The 24,273-nt window shown below is 50.9% G+C and overlaps 1 protein-coding gene and 1 long non-coding RNA gene across 3 annotated transcripts in view; both read left to right on the top strand.

The window, feature by feature from the left end:
• Nucleotides 1-1,056: 1,056 nt before the first annotated feature.
• LOC122447906 lies at nt 1,057-4,592 on the top strand. The gene is made up of 3 exons (XR_006271452.1): nt 1,057-1,317; nt 2,977-3,116; nt 4,466-4,592. It is a non-coding gene; the product is annotated as an uncharacterized LOC122447906 (long non-coding RNA).
• Nucleotides 4,593-7,559: 2,967 nt separating this feature from the next.
• LOC122447904 (phosphofructokinase, platelet) overlaps nt 7,560-24,273 on the top strand; it is a 48,896-nt gene continuing 32,182 nt past the window's right edge. The window contains exons 1-2 of one of the 2 annotated variants that reach the window (XM_043478642.1): nt 7,560-7,856; nt 17,022-17,095. In XM_043478642.1, the coding sequence (XP_043334577.1) occupies nt 7,742-7,856; nt 17,022-17,095 (189 nt within the window). In that variant the 5' untranslated portion in view covers nt 7,560-7,741. The remainder of the gene's footprint in view (nt 7,857-17,021; nt 17,096-24,273) is intronic. The other variant, XM_043478641.1, reaches the window with a different exon arrangement.

Genomic DNA, 24,273 nt, shown 5'->3' with positions numbered 1-24,273 from the left:
GTGTGTGTGCACACGTGTGTATGTGTGTCTGCACACGCTTACATAGTACTGAAGAGACAGGAGTCAGGGAACAGTGAACCTGGAGGAGCTCTCAGGAACTCATAAACACAGCCTAGAACCAGCCTCCTCCAGGGAAGACTTCCAGGAGCCTGTCTCAGGAAAAGAGATCTGAGGGCCCCCTTGCTAACAAGACTGGAGTCGTTCCTGGAACGTCACCAGCACAGAGCTAACAAGATACAAAAACAAGCTCCCATCACAGGACCTCGCTTTCAAAATGGAGAGCGAAGAGCAGATCAAGAACAGCCCGAGGGTGGAATGTTCTAGAAAAAGAGCTTCAGCACCAGCTGCACCAGCCTCTCCCCAGAATGCTGGTGGTGGGGAGGGGATGGAGTTGGGGGGGGCTGGGGGGGGCTGGACAATTGGCCAGGGTCTCTGAGGGGAAGTGATAAATTGCTGTGTCTCTCTTTCCCCATCCTACCTGCCCCTTTTCCATTTCATATTTCAGTAGAAAATTCTCTCAGATAACCCATCATCATTCATACTCATTTCATTTCCAAATGGGCTCCTAATTCTCCTGCCCACCTGGGAAAGCCCACACTGCTCACAAGAGGTCCTGTTGTCTTACTTCTATGACTCCTAGTCTCTAGAAGAAAGTCTATACACTGTTCTATGGCAGAAACCAACACAACATTATAAAGCAATTATCCTCCAGTTAAAAATAAAAATAAAAAAAAAGAAAGTCTATAAAAGGCATTTATCAAAAAGTAGGAGCTGACAGAGAATCCTAGCATTTCCTTGCTGTTTACATTTATTTTGTTTCCGTGGTTCTCGTCAAGCGGGGAAGCTCACTGCCCAACATGCCCCAAGCATGGTGTGCTTATCCACGTGCATATTTCATCACCTGAAATTCCCACTTGCATCTGACTCACCTTACTTTAGATGTGTCCTTTTTTTCCTAGTTGCCTGACTTTAAAAAAAAAAATCTGAGAATAAGTTTTAAAAAACAAGTTTCTGTACCCTCCACTGAGGTCGGAATCTTGGAGGCAGAGTGGGAGACTGAAGCGGGGCACCTCCTGCCCCAGAAGCGACAGCCGAGGGAACAAAGGTTTCTGTGTGCAGCTCCGGTGCAGGAACCTCAGGAAGTGAGTGTGTTCCAGCCTGGGAGGCCGGGTCAGGTGAGGCTCACTCCCCACCAGCCTGGGCGTGGGGCCCTCAGGCCCAGAAGTGAGAGCTGGGATCCCCACTATCTCCTTTCTGGGAGGATCTGAGGCTCTTGACACACCGAGCCGGGAGGACCCTGCCCTTCACGTCTGTTCCGTGAGTGCTGGGGTTCTTTTAACTTTTTATTTTGTACTGGGGTATAGCCGATTAATAAAGACTGTTGTGATAGTTTCAAGTGAACAGTAAGGGGACTCAGCCATACATATACATGCATCCATTCTCCCAGCTCCCACCAGGCTGCCATGTGACATTGAGCAGAGTTCCCTGTGCTACAACGTAGGCCCTTGTTGGTTATCTATTTTAAAAATGGCAGGGTGTACATGCTCTCCCTAGACGCCCTACCTAACTGTCCCTTCCTCCCAGAAGATGGTATTTTGAATATTGGTACTTAACCAAGTCCTCAGCAACCTGCAATGCAGGAGACCCCCATTCGATTCCTGGGTTGGGAAGATCCACTGAAGAAGGGATAGGCTACCCACTCCAGTATTCTTGGGCTTCCCTTGTGGCTCAGCTGGTAAAGAATCCGCCCACAATGTGGAAGACTTGGGTTCGATCCCTGAGTGGGGAAGATCCCCTAGAGAAAAGAAAGGTACCCACTGCAGTTTCTGGCCTGGAGAATTCCATGGACTGTATAGTCCATGGGGTTGCAAAGAGTCGGACACAACTGAGTGAGTTTAAAAAAAAATTAAAACCGAGTCCTCAGCAACCCCCCACAGCTAGACGAACTATCTTCATGTTTCTAGTGACTAGAAAAATTTTGCCTTCTTTGCTAAGGGAATCCACCTTCAGGCTGTTTTCTGCCCTTCCTACTGGGTCTAACCTGTGAGCTGGCAGGTATTCTTAGCCCCTCAGAACTTGGCAGGGCAAGGAGTATCCTTGAGGGGCGTCAAGTCCTGTGAGTCAATAATTCCGAGTCAGAATATGCTAAAGGGCATGGAACAGATTGTATGGGACGAACCAGAGGTCCCAAAGCATCTTCCTTCCAGAATCTCTGGGACATAGGACATAGAAGGCACCAAACCAGTGTAATAAAAATGTGAAAAATGGACCATTTGGATCCAAGGAGAAACCTTGAAATTCATGCTTACTATCTGGCATTTTATCTGCCACAAAGCAAGTCTAAATGCTAAGGTCCTCATTGTAACTGTGAGGAAAGGAGCCCCAACACTCTCCGTGAGGAGGAGCCTGGGAGGACAGAAATCAGTTCTAGGAACATAACATTCCTGAAGGGCTTCATCTTCTCTTCATTTACATTCACCATCGTTATTTGTGTTCTCTGTTAACTCATGTAAAATCACAACCAAGAAAATCCAATTTACAGAGGGCATTAGGAGGCGGTGTTAGGAAATAGCACCATAGAGTTCAGAAAAATATCAAGAAAAAGTCGAGTAATTGGTTGCACAAGCTGTTTTATTCGCTGGTTGTTTGGACTGACAGTTGATGACAATCAGAAGTTTCAGAGGCGGAACTGGGGAACCTGAGGGAACAGCGGAAATTTTAAACATTTTTGGTGGTTGTCACAAGCAAATATAAGGAATGTTGTGTTTTTGCTTTCTCTCTCTGCCTTTCTGTATATGTCTCTCCTTTGTGTGTCTCTGTCTCTCCGCCCACATCTCTCAGCTTCCTTTGTCTTCACAGTGCAAACTCTGCCCCTGATGACTCAATGACCCCAGAAACGGTCCTTCCAACGGGCTCCGGGGTTAAAGGCTGGAGTGGGGGAGTCTTGAGGGCTGGGCTCTGTTCTCTGCCCCCCAGGTGACCTGGACAGAGGGAAGGGGCAAGCTTCCTCCACGACCTGGAGCGCAGCTCCTGTGACGCGCTCCCCACCAGGCCCTGGAGTGGAGGAAGGAATAGAGAAGCAGACCGCAGGGCAGAAGGGACTCAGAACAAGTCAGGTGAGAAATGATCAGCCCTGTCTGCTGCAGAGGTGCCTCATTTGCCGAAATATGGCCCTAAATGGATGGCCCATTCTGGTAAAAATGTTTTATAGACTCAAGAATAGTCTGCCCCAGGCAGGATCACAGGACTACATCATCAGTGGAAGGAGAGCTGGCGCTCTGAATGATGCTTTCCAAATAGCATCGCAGGGTGGGGGGGTGCAGGGAGACTCCCCCAGATGCAGGACTGAGACCCCAGCAGGGAGACTCCCCCAGATGCAGAACTGAGACCCCAGGAACTGACTCTCAGATCCCATCTGGCCTGGGTTTGGCTTAGGCTCTGAGATCAGATGGGGTCCCAAGGCTGAACAGGGAGCAGCCAGAGGGAGGCTGCTCAGGAGGACTCAACTTTCTGCTCCTGGGACCTGGGGCCAGACTCCATCCTCTGCTCTCTGTCCACCCGAGTCACCAGACTCAGGAGTTCCCTAAACTGTATGCAACAGGCAGGGGTTGTGTGCATATGTGTGTATGTCTGGGTGGAGAAAGAGGTGTGTAGTTTATATGGGAATCTCAGACGTTTTATTTGCCAAAAAACCCCAAAACCCCTGCTATAAGCCAGCACTGCTACTCACACACGCATGGTCCATGTGGGCCCGTCTGCAACCTGAAAAAGCACTATAGTTCAGAGCTGTTGTTTTGGGTTTTTCGGCATGTTTGCCCTTGACTGCTGGCCCTGAACCGCTTCAGTTCTGAGGTGGGAGGAAGGGTGCTTTAAGATCCGTTATTACAAACTTGAACATGTAAAATGCCGCTGGGGACACAGGCCTGTGTGTGGACAACAGCATTTCACAACTAAAACACAGAACGAATGTATTTAAGCTGACTGACTTGCCAGGATTCTCCAGTGAAGCAGAACCAGCGAGACATGTATATTGATACATCTGATAACATCTAGGGAGAGAGAAAGACCACAAGCTCACCTTTACTCAGACCCTCATGGGCTGGCTGAGGCCCCCCTAGCCCCACATGGAGAAGGGATGCTTCACTCAGTTCACTGATTCAAATGTTAATCTCACTGGAAAGATTCAAATGCTAATCTCATTGGAAAGACTTCACAGTCACATCCAGACATAATGTTTTGCCAACTATCTGGGCACCGATGATCCGGCCAAGTTAACACATAAAATTAACCATCACATGGCAACACTGCCAGAATCATAATTTCCTTTCCTAACTGGGAAATCCCTATGTAACTCATTTTTCAAAAGAACCATCCATCTCTCCTTTCCTCTGTTTCCTGAAGTAACTCAGCAATTACAAAGATCAGTTTATTCCATCTTATCAGCACCTGTGCTCTCCTTTTGCAGGAAAAGTGTTGGAAGTATGAGGAAGTTGCCGTGAACCAGCTTTCAACATCGCACAGGAGAAGGAAATAGTTTTTCTCTGAGAGGGTCCGGTTCACATCACCAGTGACATTTCCCGGAGGGGTTAAACTCTTAATGGCCACATACTCTGCAGAAATAATGAGTCTGGCTTTCTTTCCATTTTTTTCCCCCAGTGTCTGGATATTGACTCTAATTGGTCCAGGACAACATGGCTCTGCGTCAAGGTCTTGGAAAGCATCCAACTGTTTCATATATAATTTAAAGTTTATCTGCCGGACATAAAGCAGAATTATTTTTAAGTTTGGACAAGGACACTGAAAAACAACTGTAGGCTGGGGGAGGGACAGGGCCTGAAGGCAGCATTTCCTTGTTTAGCAAGCCGGTTCATTTAATCTTGGACTTTCCCAAGTCTAGGGAAGAAGGGGCGAGAAGATGAGGCACCAGGAAAATGGCAGATGGTGGTGGAGCTGCGGTTGTAGATTAGCTGAAAATTAGCTCAGGGGCTGGGACAGAAGGGAGTTGCTAAGATGAGGGATCAGAGGAGAATCAGGACCCTGGCGACACTTCTGCAGCCTTTGAGACCCCGAGCAAAGGGCCCAGCAAAACCCGCCTGCATGCCCTCGCTGGGATGGTAAACCTGTGATATAAGTGGTCATATAAGCCACAGAAGCTCGGGGTAATTCTGCTTGGGGTAAGCAGTGGAGAACCAACACACTGGAGGTAAGCTGTGACCTCAACATGGCATGTGATTCTCCCTCTTGTATCAGAGAAGCCTCTTCTAAGGCCAAACAAACAAACAAAAAACCCACCACCAGCTGAAGAAATACTAAAATAAACACACTGCAAAAGAAAAAGAAGGGAAAGATGGCTGTATCTTTCCACAGACTCTGTGCATGCTAGGTCGCTTCAGTCGTGTTTGATTCTTTGCAACCCTGTGGACTGTAGCCCCCCAGACTCCTGTCTGTGGGATTCTTCAGGCAAAAATACTGGAGAGGGTGCCATCTTCCCAACCCAGGGATGGAACTAGAGTCTCTTATGTCTCCTGCATTGGCAGAGGGGTTCTTTACCACTGCACAGTGTGGGAAGTCCCATAATAAGCAGAAGAAAGGAAAACATCTAAATTTACATATGCATGTGTGCGCACACGTTCACACAGTTTAATGGTATTTCTGACTCTCCTTCATTTATTAACATATCCTAAATATACTTCCGTGTAAATGGAGATTTGTCTTCATAATCATACCAGCAATAGAAGGCCACGTGTATATTTGCATCAAAATGTACTTAACCCATTGTTTGGACTCTTAGTTTGTATCTATTATTTTTTATTAGGTTGGCCAAAAATTTCATTCAGGTTTTTCCATATCATCTTACAAACTGTTTGGCTAACTCAATATATTACAGACACTCGATGACAAATGGCCAATCCTCTAAATTACAAAAATGTCAATTTTATAAGAAGATAAAGACTTTGGAACTAAAATTCAAAGTGCAGAATGCTGCAGAAAGGGATGGATGATTCTGGAGGCCAAATCCTGGACTGGGGACACCTCTGGCTGGAGAAATGGGAACCTGGCTCCACTCTCCCAGCCAGGACAGGGAAGGGCAGCCTCCCGATGCCCAATGTCTTCTCAGCATCGCTGCTCAGTTTCACTCTGTGGAGCAGGTGCGCTCAGACTCTGCAATCATAAGAATGTGCTGCAACTTGTTGAAAATACGTCTTTCCAGGCAGCATTCCCAGAAACAGGGCTTCTGCGGTTCTGGTGGAGCGGGAAAAACCAGGCCAGGTGATTCAAATGACCACGGTGGGGTGGGGTGGGGGGCGGGGTGGGGTGGTTGGTGGGTTTAGAAGTTGCTCCATCACTTCTACTCCAGGGTAGAGATCAGACCTCTGGCCTTGTCCATGGCAGGTATTTGTATCTTTTATGCAAAACAATTGTGATGCTCAGAGAAAGGGCAGGAGGATAAGGCAAGTGCCAGATAGAAGTGCGCGCACACACCGCTCTGTCCAGGGCAGCCAGGAGTAAACCACCGTCAGGCTGCTACGGGTGGACGGGACGGCCTTGACTTAACCTCTTTTCCCTGTGTCCACTCGGCGAACATTTGCTGCGCAAGTAGTAAGGGGAAACTGTGCCGTCCCCACAAGGGACTGATGATGCGGCCGCTTATGAAACTCTTTTTTCTGGGGGTGACCGTACCCCAAGCTCAGCGCTGTGCGCTCCGAAAGACTGCGCATCCATCTGCACCCGCGGCAGGAACCGACAGGGACCAAGCTCCCTGTTCATCCCTCACCCAGTGGACCAAACACTAGCGCCTCGGCCGGCGACCCCGGACAACGCGGCTTCCAGGGTCTTATCGCCTCGCCAGGACCTTCCTGCCCTTCCCCCGCCCCTTCCCTTCCAGCGCCCAGCCCGGCGCCAGCAGTAGCCAGAGTCCCCGGGTGTCCTCCACGACCCCAGTCCGCCTCCTCGTCGTGCTGCCAGAGCCCCGGTGGGGACGAAGCCGGCGCTTCGTCCTCGCCCGCAGGCGACGCCCACCGACTCGAAGATCCGCAGGCCGTAGGAAAGGCTGGGGCGTCCGGGCCCCGAGATCCACCCGGGCAGGAACCCTGCGGGAACTGGCGCGCGCCTAGGCGACGGTTCGGACCCCCCAACCGCCAGTGACCCGGCGGCCCACGTGTGTCGCCCCGCACCTCCACCCGGCCTCCTGGGCTCCCCCAGCGGGATGCTCTAGCCCACCTGCCGCGTTCCCGCGACCACGGTGACCCCGCCCACCTATAGTTCCGCCTTGCCCCCGCACCCTCCAGTTGCCAAGACACCCCTCCCAGTCCGCCCACCTTCGCGGCCAACTCTCTGGCGGTGCCCTCCCCGCGGCCTACCAGGGATGCTCCGCCCACCTGCGGGGCTGTCCCCTCCCACCTCCGGGCTGTCCCCTCCCACCTGCTGGGTGTCCACTCCCTCCGAGGCGCTTCCGGCTCGTAAAGCTCCTCCCATCTGCGATGCATACCGCGCCCCCGAACCATGTGGCTAGCCCCGGAGGGGTCCTTCCTGCCCACCAGGCTCCGCCGCCCCCGGAGCTCGCCTCAATCAGGCGCCCCCAGCCCCGCCCGCGCCACCGCCCCCGCGTCCCCGCGCCCGCCCCAGGCCGCCCATTGGCGCGCGCCGCGCGGGCGTGGCCGGCGGTTCCCGTGGCGGCGGCGCGGGCGGGGCGCAGTGCCTACCGAGCGCCCTCCAGAGCGCGGTCTCCGGCCTGTTCACGATGGACGGCCACGACAGCCCCCCGACCCCCAAGGGCTCTCTCCGAAAGTTCCTGGAGCAACTCTCCGGAGCTGGCAAGGCCATCGGCGTGCTGACCAGCGGCGGGGATGCCCAAGGTGCGCCACCGGGTCCCCGGGTCCCCGGTCCCGGGCGGGGGGCGCAGGGAGGGGACCAATGAGAAGGGATGTGGGGGTGCCGGGGAGAAGGGACCCCTGAGAAAGGATGAGGTGCCAGGAAGAAGGGATTGGGGGCCCGAGAAGAGCAAGGAGAGGGGTACCAGGGGTAAGTGACGGTGGGAAGAAGCCCGGCGCCTGGGAACCTCGGAGGTGCCTTCCCGGGGCGGGAGCCGGTGCGGCCTCGGAAGGAGTCACTGCGGGACCCGCGCGGAGGGCGCGGAGGGCGCAGGTGTCCCTTACCCGGAAGGTCAGTTTTCCATCTCCACGTTTATTTCCTAAATTACGACTGGCGATGGGGTCGCCTGGACCTCGTTCGCCTGTCCCGCCGCTTCCGCGAGGCGGGATGAAGCCGGACGCCCCTCCAAGGCTTGGCTACAGCGCGGCCACTTCCGATGCCGCTGCTGCCGCCCCGGCTCCGTCCCCGACTCCCCACACCTGGGGTCGCGGGGAAGACCGCTGCGTCCCCGCGACGGGTCTGCAGCCCCGCTACCCCCGCGCGGCGCGGGCGGGGTCCCCGCTGCTGTCCCGCGGCGTGCGGCGGCGAACGCACGGGGTCCCCGCCCGGGTAGCCGGGCCGCCCGGCACCGCCTCGCGTTTCCGCTGGGAGATTTTAAAAACGGTTTTCCGCCGCCCTCATCTCCTCTCTCCTTCCGGCTCGTCACCAAACCGAAAACCTAAGCGGATCACTAGGCCCTCCCCACCAGCCTCCCCTGGATGGGAAGGACCAGGAAGCGGGGACTCCGGGGTGTCGCCAGCGCCGGGAGCGCGGACTTGGGCGCCGCCCTCCACCCGCGAGCCTGGAAGCTGGTCTTGGGGGAAATGGGGCCCCAAGGTTGGGGCCAGCGGACAGCCGAAGCGGGGATGACACGGCCGCGCCCCTAGCACCGGGCGCACGTGGGGGCCCGGGGATTCCTGATCCTCGTAGATTCCCGGGTGGGGCGAGCCAACCGCTAGAAAGCGGGGCGCTGCCCATGCGCTCGGAACCTGGAGGACCGCAGGCCAGAGACGCCTCCCGCGCCAGCTTCTGGCGTTTCTTTTACCCCCTTCCTCCTATCCAGATGAGCTGAAAGGCCCCTTGCCTCTTTCTCACCTCATCTCACCACACGCGGTGCAGGGATGCTTAAGCGGCTGGCCCGCGCCCTCGCCTCCGCGCACGCTGCTGGTGACCTTCCCAGCGTCCTTGAGAGGGGCGGGCAGGGAGGGGGGGCTGCAGGTGGGGAACTGTGGCCGCAGCCCCGCCTGCCCCGCGCGCGTACGTGATGCCGGGCCCGTCGCAGCCCGTGCGCCCCGGACCCCGGACACCCCGCGCGCTGCCGGCAGGAGGCCAGGGGACCCTGAGTCCCTGGAGAGCCTCTCCCTGTCCTGTTGAAGGTGGTGCGCGCTGCATCTGTCACCGCCCCCGCCCCACAAGCCGGCTGAGCCCGAGCAGGCTGGTCTAATTTGGTATTCTAGTAAAGTGGCTCCAGTAAAGACAGAGAAAGTGATCCAGCGAAGACTCTGTCTTCGGGGGAAATGGCAGAGTGAAACTGATGACATATAGCCCACGTTACTTACCTGATGTGCTGGATGGGGTCCCGGCCGGGTCGCTGCTGGGCTAAGAGCGGCTTCCCGATCAACGCGCTTCAAAAAGCACCTGCGTCCCGAGATGTAGGCTACCCAAGTTAGGAAGCATACTGAGTGACTCTTACTGTGGGCTTGGAAAAAGATTAAAATGCTGGCACAGAAAAAGGAACTGGTCTCTTAATCCTCCAGCTTTCAAGGTCAGAGTTGCAAAGTCATTTAGAATTAAGGTGTTGTGTCTGTTCAAAAAAAAAAAAATGTAGGTCATTCACTTGAGTCCTTTTCCATAAATTTGCTCAGCTACCTGGTAGCTGGTGTAAAGGCAATTGAGGTGATGATGCAATAGACAGAATCAGCATTTTCTTTGCTACTTACCTGCTGCTTATCTCTGTCACCTGTGAGCAGTTGTGAATAATAGAGGTCAGTAAGTCCATACCTCTTCTTCTCAGTGGAAAAGGATACTTTGAGAATCAGAATTATATGATAACGTCAGATGGTATGGTCAGGGTGATGGGAGTTGTCCTGATGCCTGGAATGGGCTCCTCTGGGTGGTCCCTGCTGGAGAGCCCCCCGGTGGCCTGGCGTTTGGGCATCTTCCCTGGGGCAGAGCTGAGACTGTTGTCTGTTTCTTCTTGGACTTCATGCCAAGTGCCACTTGCTGTTCGATCCTATCTGGAACCTGACTGAACAGGGGCATACATTTCTTTCTGAGAAAGCTCGCCTCGCTATGTGCACCAGGGGGCTGGTCTCCGCAGCAGCAGACTTAAGCTCCTTGAGGAGGTGATTCCTCGAGATGATGTTGCTCCCCCATGCTCTGCCATTTTGTCTTGACTGTATGATAGCCATGCTTGATTTTCCCTAAGATAAGAGAGGTTTCCTCATAGCTAAAGACAAAGGAGAATAACCACAAGTCTTAATTTCAGCATAGTTTTCTACTCAGATGTGAAACAAAGATAAAATTCCACGAGAAGAAGGCTATAGCTGCTGGTTCCTGTGCACAGTTCATGTCCTAGGAGCTTTGTGGTTTTCGTCTCCAGGCCTGATTACTGTCTTGGTTTTGGAGGTGGGGAGAGTAGTAACCTTGTTAAGGTGGCAGGCTCTTAGGTGGCCCTTGGTAGGATTTAAACCAAGTTCAGTCTCAATCCCAAATGTTTTCCAGTAAGCCCTGCTCTTAAGGCTGTAACATCTAATTAATACTCAGAAGCCAAGTTTGCTCAAAATTATACAGGTGATTTTTTTTTCATGACACCAAACTTTTCATTAGTAAGGCAAGTGGCATTTTTCTTTCTGTTCTGCAAACTATGAAGAAGTAATTAATTTGCCACAAGTAAAAACATTTTCCCTCAAACTAGAAACAAAAGAAGTTAAAACTTTTAAAAGACTCAAATGGAGTTTAAGACTGTGCTTTAACAAAGTACACTGGAAGACAGGATCACTGTGAAATTTCTTTTACTAAAAATATATAAACTACTTAATTGGTATAAAATGTCTTAATGATTTCCTCATGAAATTAATGAAGAAGTAAACTGTAATCATCTAAAGGAAATAACCTAAAATTTCAGATAGATACTTAAACATGAGACAAACTGCCCTACTTACCAGTCAGAAGAGAAAGAAGATATTACATAGGTTATACAGATGATTTTTAAGCAGCTTTGCAAGTAGAAGATAAAATGCATTTGTACAATGAGAGCATCAGGGTGGCTACATTGATGTCACACCTGAGACTAAAGTGATGAAGCACTTATTTCCAATGCAATTTATATTATATAATTGTTGAACAAAACGAAAATCCTCCAGCTATATTCCTGACTCCCCCAGCCCTGGCTACAGAGGAAGACTATTTATAAGGCTAATTATTATTATTTTCATTCTTTGGGTTGCTTCCATTGTCACAAGGAATGTCTGCAAATTTCAGCTGATTTTCACTTTAACCTACAAAAAGTTTCAGGTCAGTGCACAGACTTACCATAACAAGGTACCCACCCCCGAAGCAAGACTGCGTCATATGCCGAAAATGACTCCTTCCTTGTCTTAGACTCAAATTGAGGGCTTCTGGAGGGCCCAGTAGAGATGAACGTGCAGAGAAATGGACCTACAGAGTAGACTGAACAGAAAAACTGAGTCTTTTGACCTATAGCAAAGTAAGCTAGTGTTTACAGAAAGCTGATGGAAATCAACCCTGAATATTTATTGGAAGGACTGATGCTGAAGCTGAAGCTCCAGTACTTTGACCACCTGATGCAAAGAGCTGATTCGTTGGAAAAGACCCTGATGCTGGGAAAGATTGAGGGCAGGAGGAGAAGAGAGCAGAAGGATGAGATGGCTGGATGGCATCACCGACTCAATGGACATGAGTGTGAGCAAACTCTGAGATAGTGAAGGACAGGGAAGCCTGTGTGCTGCAGTCCATGGGGTGGAAAAGAGTTGGAAAGGATTAGCGACTGAACAACAACATATGTAGATGGAGTCTGTATAAGCCTTTCTACTAATAGGAAGGGTTAGCCATTAAAAAAAAAAAGAACGAAATAATGCCATTTGCAGCGCAACAGATGGACCTAGAGATTACCATGCTAAGCACGGCTTTGTGACTGAACAAGTCAGACAGAGAAAGACAAATACACAATATTACTCGTGTGGAATCTAAGTTTTTTAAAAAAAAAAACAAACATAAATGAGCTTATTTACAAAACAAAAACAGACCCACAGATTTCAAAAACAAATTATGGTGCCCAAAGGGGAAACGAGGGGGGCGGGTAGTAAATTAGGAGTTTGGGATTAACATACACACACTACTATATATAAAATAGATGACCAACAAGAACCTGCTCTATAGCACAGGGAACTTTACTCAATATTCTGTAATAATCTATAAGGAAAGAGAGTCTGAAAAGGAGTGGATATATGTATATGTGTAACTGAATCACTTTGTGTGCACCTGAAACAAAACACTGTAAATCAACTCTACTCCAATTAAAAAAAAAAAAAGAGTAACATTTAGTGATCATTTGCTTAGCAGTAGCCACCAATGCTTCCATGCAGTAACTCAGATGTTTCACACACGAGCAAGTGAGCTCTGAGATGAGCTGAATGGGCCACGTGGCTACAGTGGGAAGCGGTGGCCCAGGACGTGTGTCCATTCACCAGGGTGTTTCTGGCGCCCAGGGCAGTATTGGGGGCACCTGGCAGGTACCCAGATGTTTGCTGAATCTCCCTCCTGGAACCTCACCTAGAATGGACTCCTTCCTTCTGCAAGATGGAGGTGACTAATCTGTCTTCTGGCTGTCTTTTCTCATGAAGTCATTTTGATGAATTAAGCCTTCACTAATCAAATGCACTCTTTTTTTTTTTTTTTTTTGGTGCCTTGCCACATGGCTTGCGGGATCTCAGTTCAACCTGGGATTGAACCCAGGTCCTACACAGTGAAAGCTTGGGATCCTAACCACTAGGCCACCATGTGCGTGTGTGAGTGCGTGTGTGCTAAGTCACTTCAGTCGTGTCTGACTCCTTGTGACTCCATGAACTGTAGCCCTCCAGGTTCCTTTGTCCATGGGATTCTCCAGTCAAGTGGGTTGCCATGCCCTCCTCCAGGGGATCTTGCTGACCCAGGGATCGAACCGGTGTCTCCTGCAGCTCCTGCATTGTAGGTGGATTCTTTACTGCTGAGCCACGGGGGAAGCCCACTAGGCTACCAGGCCACGATTGTGTCAGTGGATTGCCCAGCAGTGCCAGCAGAGAGAAGACACCCATCCATGTGTCCTGGATGGACAGACAGTCGACACCTCTCAGGGATTTGTCTCACTGGTGTCTGACACAGGGCTCGGTGATTGGACACGGCAGGTTGCTGAGAAGGCGAGGTTGGTAATTGGTCACAGGACACCTTCTCCTGTGGACTGTTTGTCCTTCCCACACCTGAATCACTAAAACAGGGAGGGCTGCAGGAGCAAGAGCAAGATAAACTGTGTTTTAAGTTTGTTTTCTGACCTGTGCTGACGTCCTCCCTTTGGTACAAAGGTGAAAACCCCGTGGTATCAGGGAGAAGCCAGTAAGATTAAGCCCTGGATCTTATTTTTCAAAACAGAATTTAAATGTTGAAATTAGTCAGGGAGTGGTTGTGGGCCCTGAGAACTATGCAGGGGAAACGGCTCAACATGGTCTAAAAGGGCTAAGCAAGGATGTTTATTAGGCTTTTCAGACCATGGGGAAATAAAACAGCCCCAATTGTTTTATTAGAAGCAACACAATCCTCATTTCTTACAAATTACTCGAAGTTTAAATTTTATCAGAACGGAATCTTAGAAGCCTCTCTTAGAGGTTGCTGGCCTCCCTGGTCAGAAGGAAGAAGTTATCTTAATGACTGTCTTACATGTACCATGCTTTTAGTAAGAAGCTACTTGAGGATACGTCACGGCAGGAAGACAGTCTAACAGTCCCTTCTTTCTATCACACCTAATTTGCTCACATTTCCCTCTTAGCTGTTCCCTGGGTTTTTCAAGGTTTATTTTTGGTTCCCGTAACAAGCCCAGTCATTCCCTGAGGACCAGGGTTCTAATTTTTGCGAGAGACGAAGAGGTTACTCTCCAAAGACTAAGGCACTTTCTTGGTAGCAGGATGATGGTTCCCATGGAAACAGTTATGGAGGTTGTTTGAATTATGGGGCCTGGCTGCCAAAACAAAACCAAAAGGAAAAGGAAGGAAACTGACTGTGTCTGAAGGTTTACTAAAAACAGCTGTTGGAGTGCCCTGGAACCTGGGGCTGCTCTCCCAGGAGACCTCAGACACCAAACCCAGCCTGGACCCCACTCGTGTGTCACAGAGACGGTCGGTGGAAACTGGCCTTTCCTGTTGCCCTCTGTTTCTGTCCTCTGGACACTTTCTGGAAGGCACCCACCTGCGGGGCCAGTGCCAGACAGCAGCTCTGCCCTGTGGGCCCCAAGTTCAAGCTGACAGCCGGCCTCTCCACAAACATTTACACAAGAAACCGGGCCCAATGGGCGTTTTTCCCTCTAAGTTTCCTTCCCTCTCGAGGCAGTTATTAGTACAGTGGTTTTTAAGTTACAATAAGGGGAAGAGTAGGGCTTACACCCCAGCTTTGCCTTTTACTCGTTTTGTTCCCTTGGCTATTAATTGATTCACTCAGGGACTGACTCTCTGGGCTCCCAGGAGGACCAGGTCCCCAGGGCTTTGTGGGCACATCCGCCCAGGTTTGCAGAGCACTCAGCCCTGGTCATCACTGAGCCCCAAGCAGGATGGCTCCGCTCAGGGCCCAGTCAGAAGGGGCCACCGGGGCTGCTCAGAAAAGCCTGCCTTGCAGCAGATTACTCTAACTGCCCTCGAATAAAAGCCCTGGGGGCTGGGCTCTCTGATGCCTCTCAGATGCCAGGACTTCCTCTCACAGGATCTTGCTAGAAATGGGTGCTTAGGACCCTCCCCAGACCCTGCCTCACGGAGCCTGCTGCAGGCTGAGGGGACCAGCTCTGAGAGGACAGGTCGGGTTCCCAGGTGAGTCCGGGTCAGCCCCATGGGGCAGGGGAGGAACTCAGGCCGTGGGGCTAGCAGGAAGGTGGTCAGGCCTCTCGGGTGGGGGTCACCCCAGCTTGTTATTTCACTTGGGGGTCCCCTAAGGTCACCTCTGACAGTCTGCTGCTTGCCATTCTGCTGCCCCGTCTTCCCCACTTGCATGCTTTAAAATCTCCTATGTCCTCTTCATTCCTGCCTTTATGACACCCACCACCAGCATCAAGAAGTCTTCAGAAGTGACAGCAGTGGGGGGCGGGCAGGGGTCTGTATCATTCGTGCTGGCATCCTGGTAATGAAGGGCTGGTGGGGCCCCAGTGTTTGGCGGTCGGGCTCTCAATTCCAGGGCCACAGAATGAAGTTCTGGAATCACAGGGTCTGTAGGGAGGGCACAAGGAGGCGCGTTTGTCCGTGGGGTCGAGGCCCGAGGCTGTGGTGAGATGGGCGGGTGTGAGCGCCCATCTGGGAGCAGTGGGACAGCCACGTTTAGCGTGCATTTATTTATTTAATGTGGATTTATTTGTTTAACATGCATTTATTTGTTTAACGTGGATTTATTTCCAGCTTTTTCAGCTCCACAAACCTGATAACCTTTCAAAATTGTCACCTTTCAGAGGCAGCAGTCTTAATCCCACATTTCCAGACCTGGTTCAAAGAAATTTGAAAGTTTGTAATCATCTTCTGAGCCAGTTTACCCTCCAAATGTATACAAACTTAGTCTCCTTGTCTGTGGAGTGTATTCCTGGGACCACAGGTGCCTTCATTTGTTGCTTTGTTTACCTGTAGCACCACTTACTTTATGGTCCACCTTCTCCAACACCTTTAGTCTGGATGTTTGTCCCTGAAATTTAAATTTATGAAGGCTACAGATTGAGACCTTTGGGGGCCCAGGGGCTATGAGTTTTCCGAGACTCAGGGCTCCCTCCTTTCAGAGAGGAATGGTCCTCCCTTCTGACTATCCTCCTGATGGCTTCACTCATCACCTGGGGTGAGGAGACACAAAATCCTGTCCTGTTCATGTAGGTCTAGATTATGGTCCATTTCACAGATGACTGCCCAGAAACGGGGCTTCAGGGGAAAGCAGAATGTGGATTTGTTGTTCAGTTGCTAAGTCATGTCTGACTGTTTGTGACCCCATGGACTGCAACACACCAGACTTCCCTGTCCTTCACTGTCTCCCGTAGTTTGCTTAAACTCATGTCCATTGAGTCGATGATGCCATCCAAATGGGGTGTAGCAGTTTTATGCAAGGATACTTTGCACTTTTAATTTCCTTTAAGGCTCTGGGGAAATATGGAAAATGGCCTAGATTTTATCTTGATTAGGTATTACTTATAGTATATTGGTTTAACTTGAGCTTTGGTTCATTGGTTAAAGCGTCTGCTTGCGATGTGGGAGACCTGGGTTTGATCCCTGGGTCAGGAAGAATCCCTGGAGAAGGAAATGGCAACCCACTCCAGTATTCTTGCCTGGAGAATCCCATGGATGGAGGAGCCTAGTTGGCTACAGTCCACAGGGTCCCAAAGAGTTGGACATGACTGAGTGGCTTCACTTTTTTTCCTTTTAATAGGATTGTTTGATTTGTGTTTAAGGCCCCTGATTAAAATTTTATTCTTTAACATTGGCAGTGGGTGACAGTGTTTCATCTCCTCCCCAGACCAATGGGCCTCTTCAGTCTCGTTTTCTTTGAATTTGGCTACCTATAAGAAAGCATCTCTCCTCTCTGTTGTTCTGCAATTGCATGGAATCACCTGCAGATTCATACCAGATTGAGGTCGCGCGTGTCCTGAGTGTGTTTGCAGCGAAATTCTAAACAAACATCCTGGCTCCGTTGTGATGCTCCCTGCAGTCCAGCCTGTGACTCACTGGTCTCTGTACTCCTGTCCCCCGCTCCCTGCACTAGTCCTGGGGGGTTCATGTCGGGACCGCTGTTCACAAGAGGAGGCTTCCGAGAGGGTGCATGGTTTTCCCACCGTCACGGTTAGTTAACTAGGGCCTCATCAGTAACTACTGTGCCTTCCTCTGCAGGCATGAACGCTGCTGTCCGGGCCGTCGTGCGCATGGGGATATACGTGGGCGCCAAGGTGTACTTCATCTATGAGGTCAGTGTCACGTCTCTTCCCACTTTCTCTGTGGGCATCGTGCCTGCCCAGGGCTGCCGACCACAGGCAAGGGGTGACGGGCACACAGGGTACCAGCAGGGGAGCCTAGGTACCAGGAGAGCCTCCTGGGGACGCTGGGGTCACGCCCCCTGGTCTAGATGCCCATCTGTGAGATTTGTCTTAGGGAGCAGGGCTCCTAATCAATAAATGAAACAGGGCTCAAAATGCCATTTTGACATCAACTTAGTAGACTAAGGATCTCAAGCTGGTCGTATTTATTTGTACTTCCCATCCCTATAGATATATTCACTGAAAATGCAGCCTGAATGTGAATAAACATTAAGGTAAATGGGAGAAAGCAGCCTCTTTGAACTTTTCATCATAAATGAAAAACCCAGGCTACCTCCCTAGTGTCTGTTTATACCTTAACTTCAAAATGGAGCACCTGAAAGCAAACAGCAGGGATGGTTGATTATCCTGCTTTTGAGGTCCTGGAAGCTTAGAAGGCAATGGCAACCCACTCCAGTACTCTTGCCTGGAAAATCCCATGGACGGAAGAGCCTGGTGGGCTGCAGTCCATGGGGTCTCGAGGAGTCAGACACGGCTGGAGCGACTTAGCAGCAGCAGCAGTAGCAGCAGCTTAGAAGTAAGTTGTGTTTGTCGGGAAGGCACCCGTGTAGCTTCAACCACATGGTTTATTTCAACAACTATTAGAAAAAATAACTTATCATTAGTTTTTAAATTCATAAAATATAATAAAGCTTTCTAAAAATGAAAATTAGAGAATGGTTTTTTTAAATTGCTTAATTCTTCCCAAATCACTGTTAGCATTTTATTCTGATTTCTCCTAGTATTATATATGTTAAAGACTGGAAGGAAATATTTACATTATTAACATCATAGTAAATATATTTTATGTACTGTATGTTTTATCTGCCACTATGTGTAACAATTTTCTATGTCTGTAAAATTCCATCAACCTGATGTCTCATCATTTACCTCATGTTCTCATGCCACCAAAATGCATATAGATCACCACCCATTTTTCAGCTTTCCTAACACAGCAAGCCCTAGATTAATATTTGAAGCTGCTCTATACTTTGCATTATTGCTGTGATCCCAAGAGACAGCATCTGGCCAGGTTAAAAGGGATGGTTCTCTTATGGGTCCTGCCAAAGTGTTCCTTTGTTCCGGCTCCCACCCACTGCCCTTTTGTTTTATTTTGCCTTGGGGCGGGGTTGTGTGCCTTGGAACTTGAGTGTGGGCCCTGCAGCCTGGGCTGATAGGAGATCCTGATGCATGAATACCTGGGTTAAAGGTGTCCTCGGGTTGCAGCCCCCTCAGATCTGGCTTTTCTGTTACGCATAGTAATTCAGACTCACTGGAGATGAACAGTCCTCCAGCTTCTGGTTCCGGCATGTTCCCCGGGAAGCCTTTGATTGCTTGGCCAGCTGCCCCCCTTGTTTCCCCTCTTGGTGGGGGTGGGGGTGGGGGTGGGGGTGCAGTTCTGTCCCTCCTGGGACCTTTAAGACCGCCTTGCCGGGAGGTGAGGGAAGTCAGTTGAGTTACTTCATTGAAGAACCTGAGGGGTTGTGGGCGGTACACTTCCTCTGTGTCACTTCTCAGTCACTGGCGGGACTGGGACAGGAGCTGGCCTGCACAGCAAAGCAGTGATGGGGGCGTGTCTCACCCCCAGGCTTTGTTGCCTTGGAGACGGTTTTGGGTCCTCCTAGGATGAGGGGCATCTCCTGAGCCAGGGATGCTGCTTAACATCCCGCGTCCACAGGATCCTGAGGGCCAGTGACGCCCTGCCTTCAGCCAGGGGCCACACCTGGGTCTGGTGTGACTGTGGGATGGTGGGGAGAGGGTGTCTGTGGATTCTGGAACCCACACTGTAACTGGTCAACTTGAAGTCGCCCTTCTCAGGCTGAGGATTTTCTTTGTGTGTTTGTTTCTTTTTTTTTTTTTTTTCTATTTTTTTAATTTTTTATTAGTTGGAGGCTAATTACTTCACAACATTTCAGTGGGTTTTGTCATACATTGATATGAATCAGCCATAGATTTACACGTATTCCCCATCCCGATCCCCCCTCCCACCTCCCTCTCCACCCGATTCCTCTGGGTCTTCATGAGACAAGTGCTCGGGCCTGGTGCACTGTGTGTTTGTTTCTAATTGGCACCGTGTTCTGCGGCTGCATCTGTATTTGGGGGATATTTTGGTGTATCCAGATGTACATCCACCAGACTTTGCACTTTGCTTAATGAAGGAATTGAGGCACATCAGGTGTCCCGGGCCTCCACACACCTGGGCTTCCTTCAAAGAATGTGTGGGGTCTCTCTGGAAGAGTCTCAACACCCAGAAGCTGAGTTCCTCATGAGTAACGGGGTCCTCCTGCTGACGCCATTGGGCTGAGCTCTTCATGACCTCTTGGGGTGGGGGTGAGGGGGCGCGGGGGCATGGTGGGCCCCCAGGAGCTTGGTGTCCTGCCCTCCCTTGGGAGGGCCACAAGGCCTCCTGAGTCTGAACAGACCCCCTTCACAGGAGCAGGGCATTCTGCAGTTCCTCGGTCAGGAAGAAGTCAGAGAGAACCCTGGGCAGAGCTGCACTGGCGACTCTGATTCTCACAATAATCACTTTATGGGGCATCTCGGTGTCTAGCTGAGTGCCGCCTTTCGAAGTCGGTGCTACAAATGACCAGAACTTGAGGGTCTTACATCCTGGAAGGAAAAAGAAATAGAAATAGGAGTGTGCGGTTGAACCGAAATCACCTCTTTGGAGGTGATGCCATGCTTGTCATGACACCCCTCCCCCACCCCAAAAGGAGAGCGATTCTGGTGAATGGGGCCTGTTCTTTCCACCCCTGTGGAAGGGAGTCCTTGGGGTCAGCCTCCCCTCAGGGCCCACTTGAGATGGGAGTTCTCATTCAGCCTTGATCCAGGGCCTGGGCATGAATGGTATCAGTACCATCCCCCTGAATTCAGTCATCCCTCACTGCAGGTATGAGGACCCTGCACCCATAATTCTGAAATCCAAAAATCTCTCAAGTTTGCTTGAGTTCATTTGGGCAGCAGTCCTTGATGGGGCTGCCTGTGACAGTGCCCGCCGCCTAGCATGACTGTCCCAGGATGCGGGTGAAGCCTGTTCACGCTGTGTCCACGGCGCCAGGTGACCTGGACGTTCGTGCTGCTGCTGAAAACCTCAGCTTCTGAGTCCCGCACGTCTCTGACCTGCAGGCCAGGGGGAACGGTTGAGGGCCCACGTCTGTAGCTGAGTGACGGGAGATCCACATGCTCACCTTCTGACCTGTTTCCTCGTCCATCACCTTCTGCGCTTGGAAGGACTTTCTGCACAAACCAGGCAGGGGTCATCATGTTCCAGGCGCCGCTGACTCTGCTGGTTGTGGCCAGGTGCAGAATCGGGGGCTCGGATGACTTGCCTCCCTGTGGACCATCTCAGGACTGTGGACATCCATGTGCCTGGGTCACATCCTGACAGACGTGCCTCCTTCTGGCTGTAGCGCTGTTGGCACCTGCAGGATCCAGGTGTGGGGAGCATAGCTGGGCTGTGTATGGTGGTTAGAGCACCCCTGCCTCAGCCCCCCAGAAGCCAGGACCACCCCCAGTCCACAGTAGTGACAGCCAGAAATGTCTCCAGAAGTCAGCAGTTGTCTCCTGGTTGGGGACCACCGTCCTGTACCCAGTGGGGCTCAAATTTAGAGAATGAGTTTGTTTTTTAAAGTATCATTTGGTAACTTATCCAACACATTTTTTCATCCCTAGTTGAATTTCTAAGTTTAGCTGGAACTTTGAAGGTTGCCAACATCAAAACAGTTAAACAGGTCTGGAACAATTACTGAAATGAAGGTGCTTTGGCTTTTTCTTGGGCAAAAAGCATTTGGGAAGTGTATTGATCAGAAAACACTGGTATTTCTGCTGAGGGTCTGGCATGGACGTGTTCTGTCTGGCTGACACCGGGCTTGTTGTAAATCTGGGACGAGTCTACGTGTGGTGCATGCCAGCCCTTGGGCGCCTTCCGGGAGGGATGGGGCGGGGTGTGGATTAACCCATTCTCTCCACCTAGCCCGCTGTAGATTTGTTTGTGTTTTTTTCCGTCTTAAGATAGGACTTTTCCTTAGAAGCGTACAGGTGCCTTCAGCTTCTTGGAGGCAGTGAGGGCAAGTGCATCACATGCCTTTTGCTCAGGGTGGACCATCCCAGGTCTAGGTGGATAAGAAGTGGAGTGGGGAGAGTCCGTATGTTGCTTGCTGCTCTGGTTTTGGCTGTGGAAATGGTCTAGTTGTGTTTCATTTAATACACGAGCTCAAAACGGGATGCTCATTTTCTCGAAGATGGCTTCCCTGATAGCTCAGTTGGTTAAGAATTTGCCTGCAATGCAGGAGACCCTGGTTCAATTCCTGGGTCAGGAAGACCTGCTGGAGAAGGGATAGGCTACCCACTCCAGTATTCTTGGGCTTCCCTTGTGGCTCAGCTGGTAAAGAATCTACCTGCAATGCAGGAGACCTGGGTTCGATCCCTGGGTTGGGAAGATCCCCTGGAGAAGGAAACGGCTACCCACTGCAGTATTCTGGCCTGGAGAATTCCATGGACTCTATAATCCATGGTGTCGCAAAGAGTAGGATATGACTGAGTGACTTTCACTTTTCCCAAAGATTTCCTGGTGGCTCAGATGGTAAAGAATCAGCCTGCAATTCAGGAGACCCTGGTTCAATCCCTGGGTCAGGAAGATCCCCTGAAAAAGGGAATGGCTATCCCCTCCTGTATTCTTGCCTGGAGAGTCCCAGAGGAGATGGACAGAGGCGCCTGGAGGGCTATAATCCACAAGGTCACAAGGAGTCAGACATAACTGAGGGACTAACACTTTACCGAAGATTAAAAAAAAGTCACCATTCTGGTTATATCTCTTTTTAACTATGACTAATGCAAAAGTCTTCCTCTTTAAAGGAACTCTTATCGGCTTGCCCTGCTCAAGCCCAGCATTTGTGAATATCAGGGTTCACCCATCATCCTCCACACATTGAAGACAAGCTGGAAGTGGAGCTTCACTTTAAGCGGCTGATCTTATTATTACAGACAATACATTCTAAGTGCATTAGGTGAGTCAGGACTTTGAACTATAAAAGAACAGTGACATCGGAGCCAGACCAGGAGTAGTTAATGTTCTCGTCTCGCCGGCCGTCAGAGGAGGTCCAGTGAATGGCCTTCTCACCGGAGCTTGGGGCCCCTCAGACCAGCTTGGAGTCTGACCTGCACTCACCTGGGACCTGAGCATTCCAGTCGGATGTTGTAGGAACATGAACAAGCTTTAGTGGAGCCCTGTCTCCCTTCCTCACCTCCACTTTATTTTCTTCTTGGATATGATGAACTGTCCACTTTCACAGTTTTTCAAGTGACAATTGTCATGTTGTGACCAAACAGCAACAAAGCTCACTTCCCCGGGGGGACAGAGTGGGCTGACCTGCCCAGAAGCCCAGGCTCTGCTCTGTAGTGGGGGGCTTACCCCAAAGGGGATTTGAAGCTGGAGGGAGGGGGACACAGGTGGCTGCGCGGGTGTCCTGTGGCCCCAGGCCGTGTGGGCATGGCAGATGGTGACGCTGCCGCCCGCACAGAGAGCAGGTTAGAAGGTCTGCTTTGGGGACACGCCTGTCCTTTTCTCTCACCCGTGGTCACTGCCTCTGCCTGCCCCCTCAACAGTTCTGTGAAAGCCAAGGAGATGACCAGAGTCCCATTGTCTCATCTCCTTGAGGTTTTTACACTTCCTGTTTCTGCATTTTAACTTCCTTAAAGACAGAACTCCTTAATCACTAACTAAAAACAGCCCCAGTGGTGCTGGGAGGTAGGCAGAAGCTTCGCCTGGTGGCTGAGAGGGAGGCAGTGCTGCCTGGTCCTTCGGCCAGCATGCCCCATGCCAGGTCGACTGGTCCAGCTCCTTAATTTAATTCACAGCAGGCCGGTGACCTGGGGAACGCAGCGGGAAGCCTTCTCGGCAGGAGGCTGACTTGTGTCCACCTGGAGTAGTGACCCATCACAGCCCTGAACATGAAAGTGTTAGTCGATCGGTCGTGTCTGACTCTTTGCGACCCCGTGGACTGTAGCCCACCAGGCTCCTCTGTCCATGGGATTCTCCAGGCAAGAATACTGGAGTGGGTAGCCATGCCCTCCTGCAGGGGATCTTCCCGATCCAGGGATTGAACTCAAGTGTTCTGTATCGGCAGGCAGATTCTTCTGAGCCATGAGGGGCACCTCTGTAACCACACGCTGCTCCCCGCCAGGCTCGAGCAGAATCCTTCGTGTGTGACCTGGCTTGACCCCCACGCTGTTGGCATCACTCCCACGGCCTCAGACCATTGAGGGCTAACTCTCATTTTAGTGCTCAAGTTGCAAAAATGATCATGTCTCCCCCTACCTCCGCCCCACCCACTGATATCACTAATTAATCACATAAGTCACTGAGCTAAGAAAGCTGGCTTTATCTTGCTATGACTTTTGGTTTACCAGGAACTGTGTATTATGAGCTTTGGCTTAGAAATCTAATAACACCAGAGGGCTCAATAAATCACATCGGTTTATTATCGGGTTTCAAAAGCACAAAGTGCAGGGCTGTGCCGTGACTGTCGTGTTCCAAGCTGCTGAGAATTTTGGAGTTGATCACATCTCACTGAGGACAAAGCCAAGGGCGTTTTCCCTGAAGCCATGAAGTCAGCAAGCAGGAGTGACGGCTGGTCCTCTGGACTGGAGTGTCCGTGCCTTTAGGACCTGGTGGGGCCTCGCAGGCCCTGGGCCTGGTTGTGGGGAGTGTGTGGTCTCAGGTTCGGCACTGACTCTCCTGCGGATGAATAGAACCATCATTCCTACACCTCGAAAGCCGTCCACATGGCGAGCTGTTCCCGCCTGCCTCTCCAGTACCCACAGCTGGTCCAGCACCATGGACTTGCTGGCCCTTGAGCAGTTCAAAGCCGACCTGTGTGCTGACTCTCAAATGCAATACACGAGATGCTTTATTAATGACGAATTGACTTGGGAGACCTTTATTCTGTGGGAAACAAACGTGGGTGTTTGCTCGGGACCCCTGGAGAAGCCTCTGAATGTATGTAGTTACAGTATCTAGGAAATACTTCTGAAGCCCGGTAAGCTTTTTAGCAGTTGTTTCATCTGGTCCT

This window comes from Cervus canadensis, chromosome 10 (assembly GCF_019320065.1).
Source record: "Cervus canadensis isolate Bull #8, Minnesota chromosome 10, ASM1932006v1, whole genome shotgun sequence".
Taxonomy (NCBI): Eukaryota; Metazoa; Chordata; class Mammalia; order Artiodactyla; family Cervidae; genus Cervus; species Cervus canadensis.
Note: the sequence above shows the minus strand (reverse complement) of the source record. Positions and strands in the feature narration are given on the sequence as shown.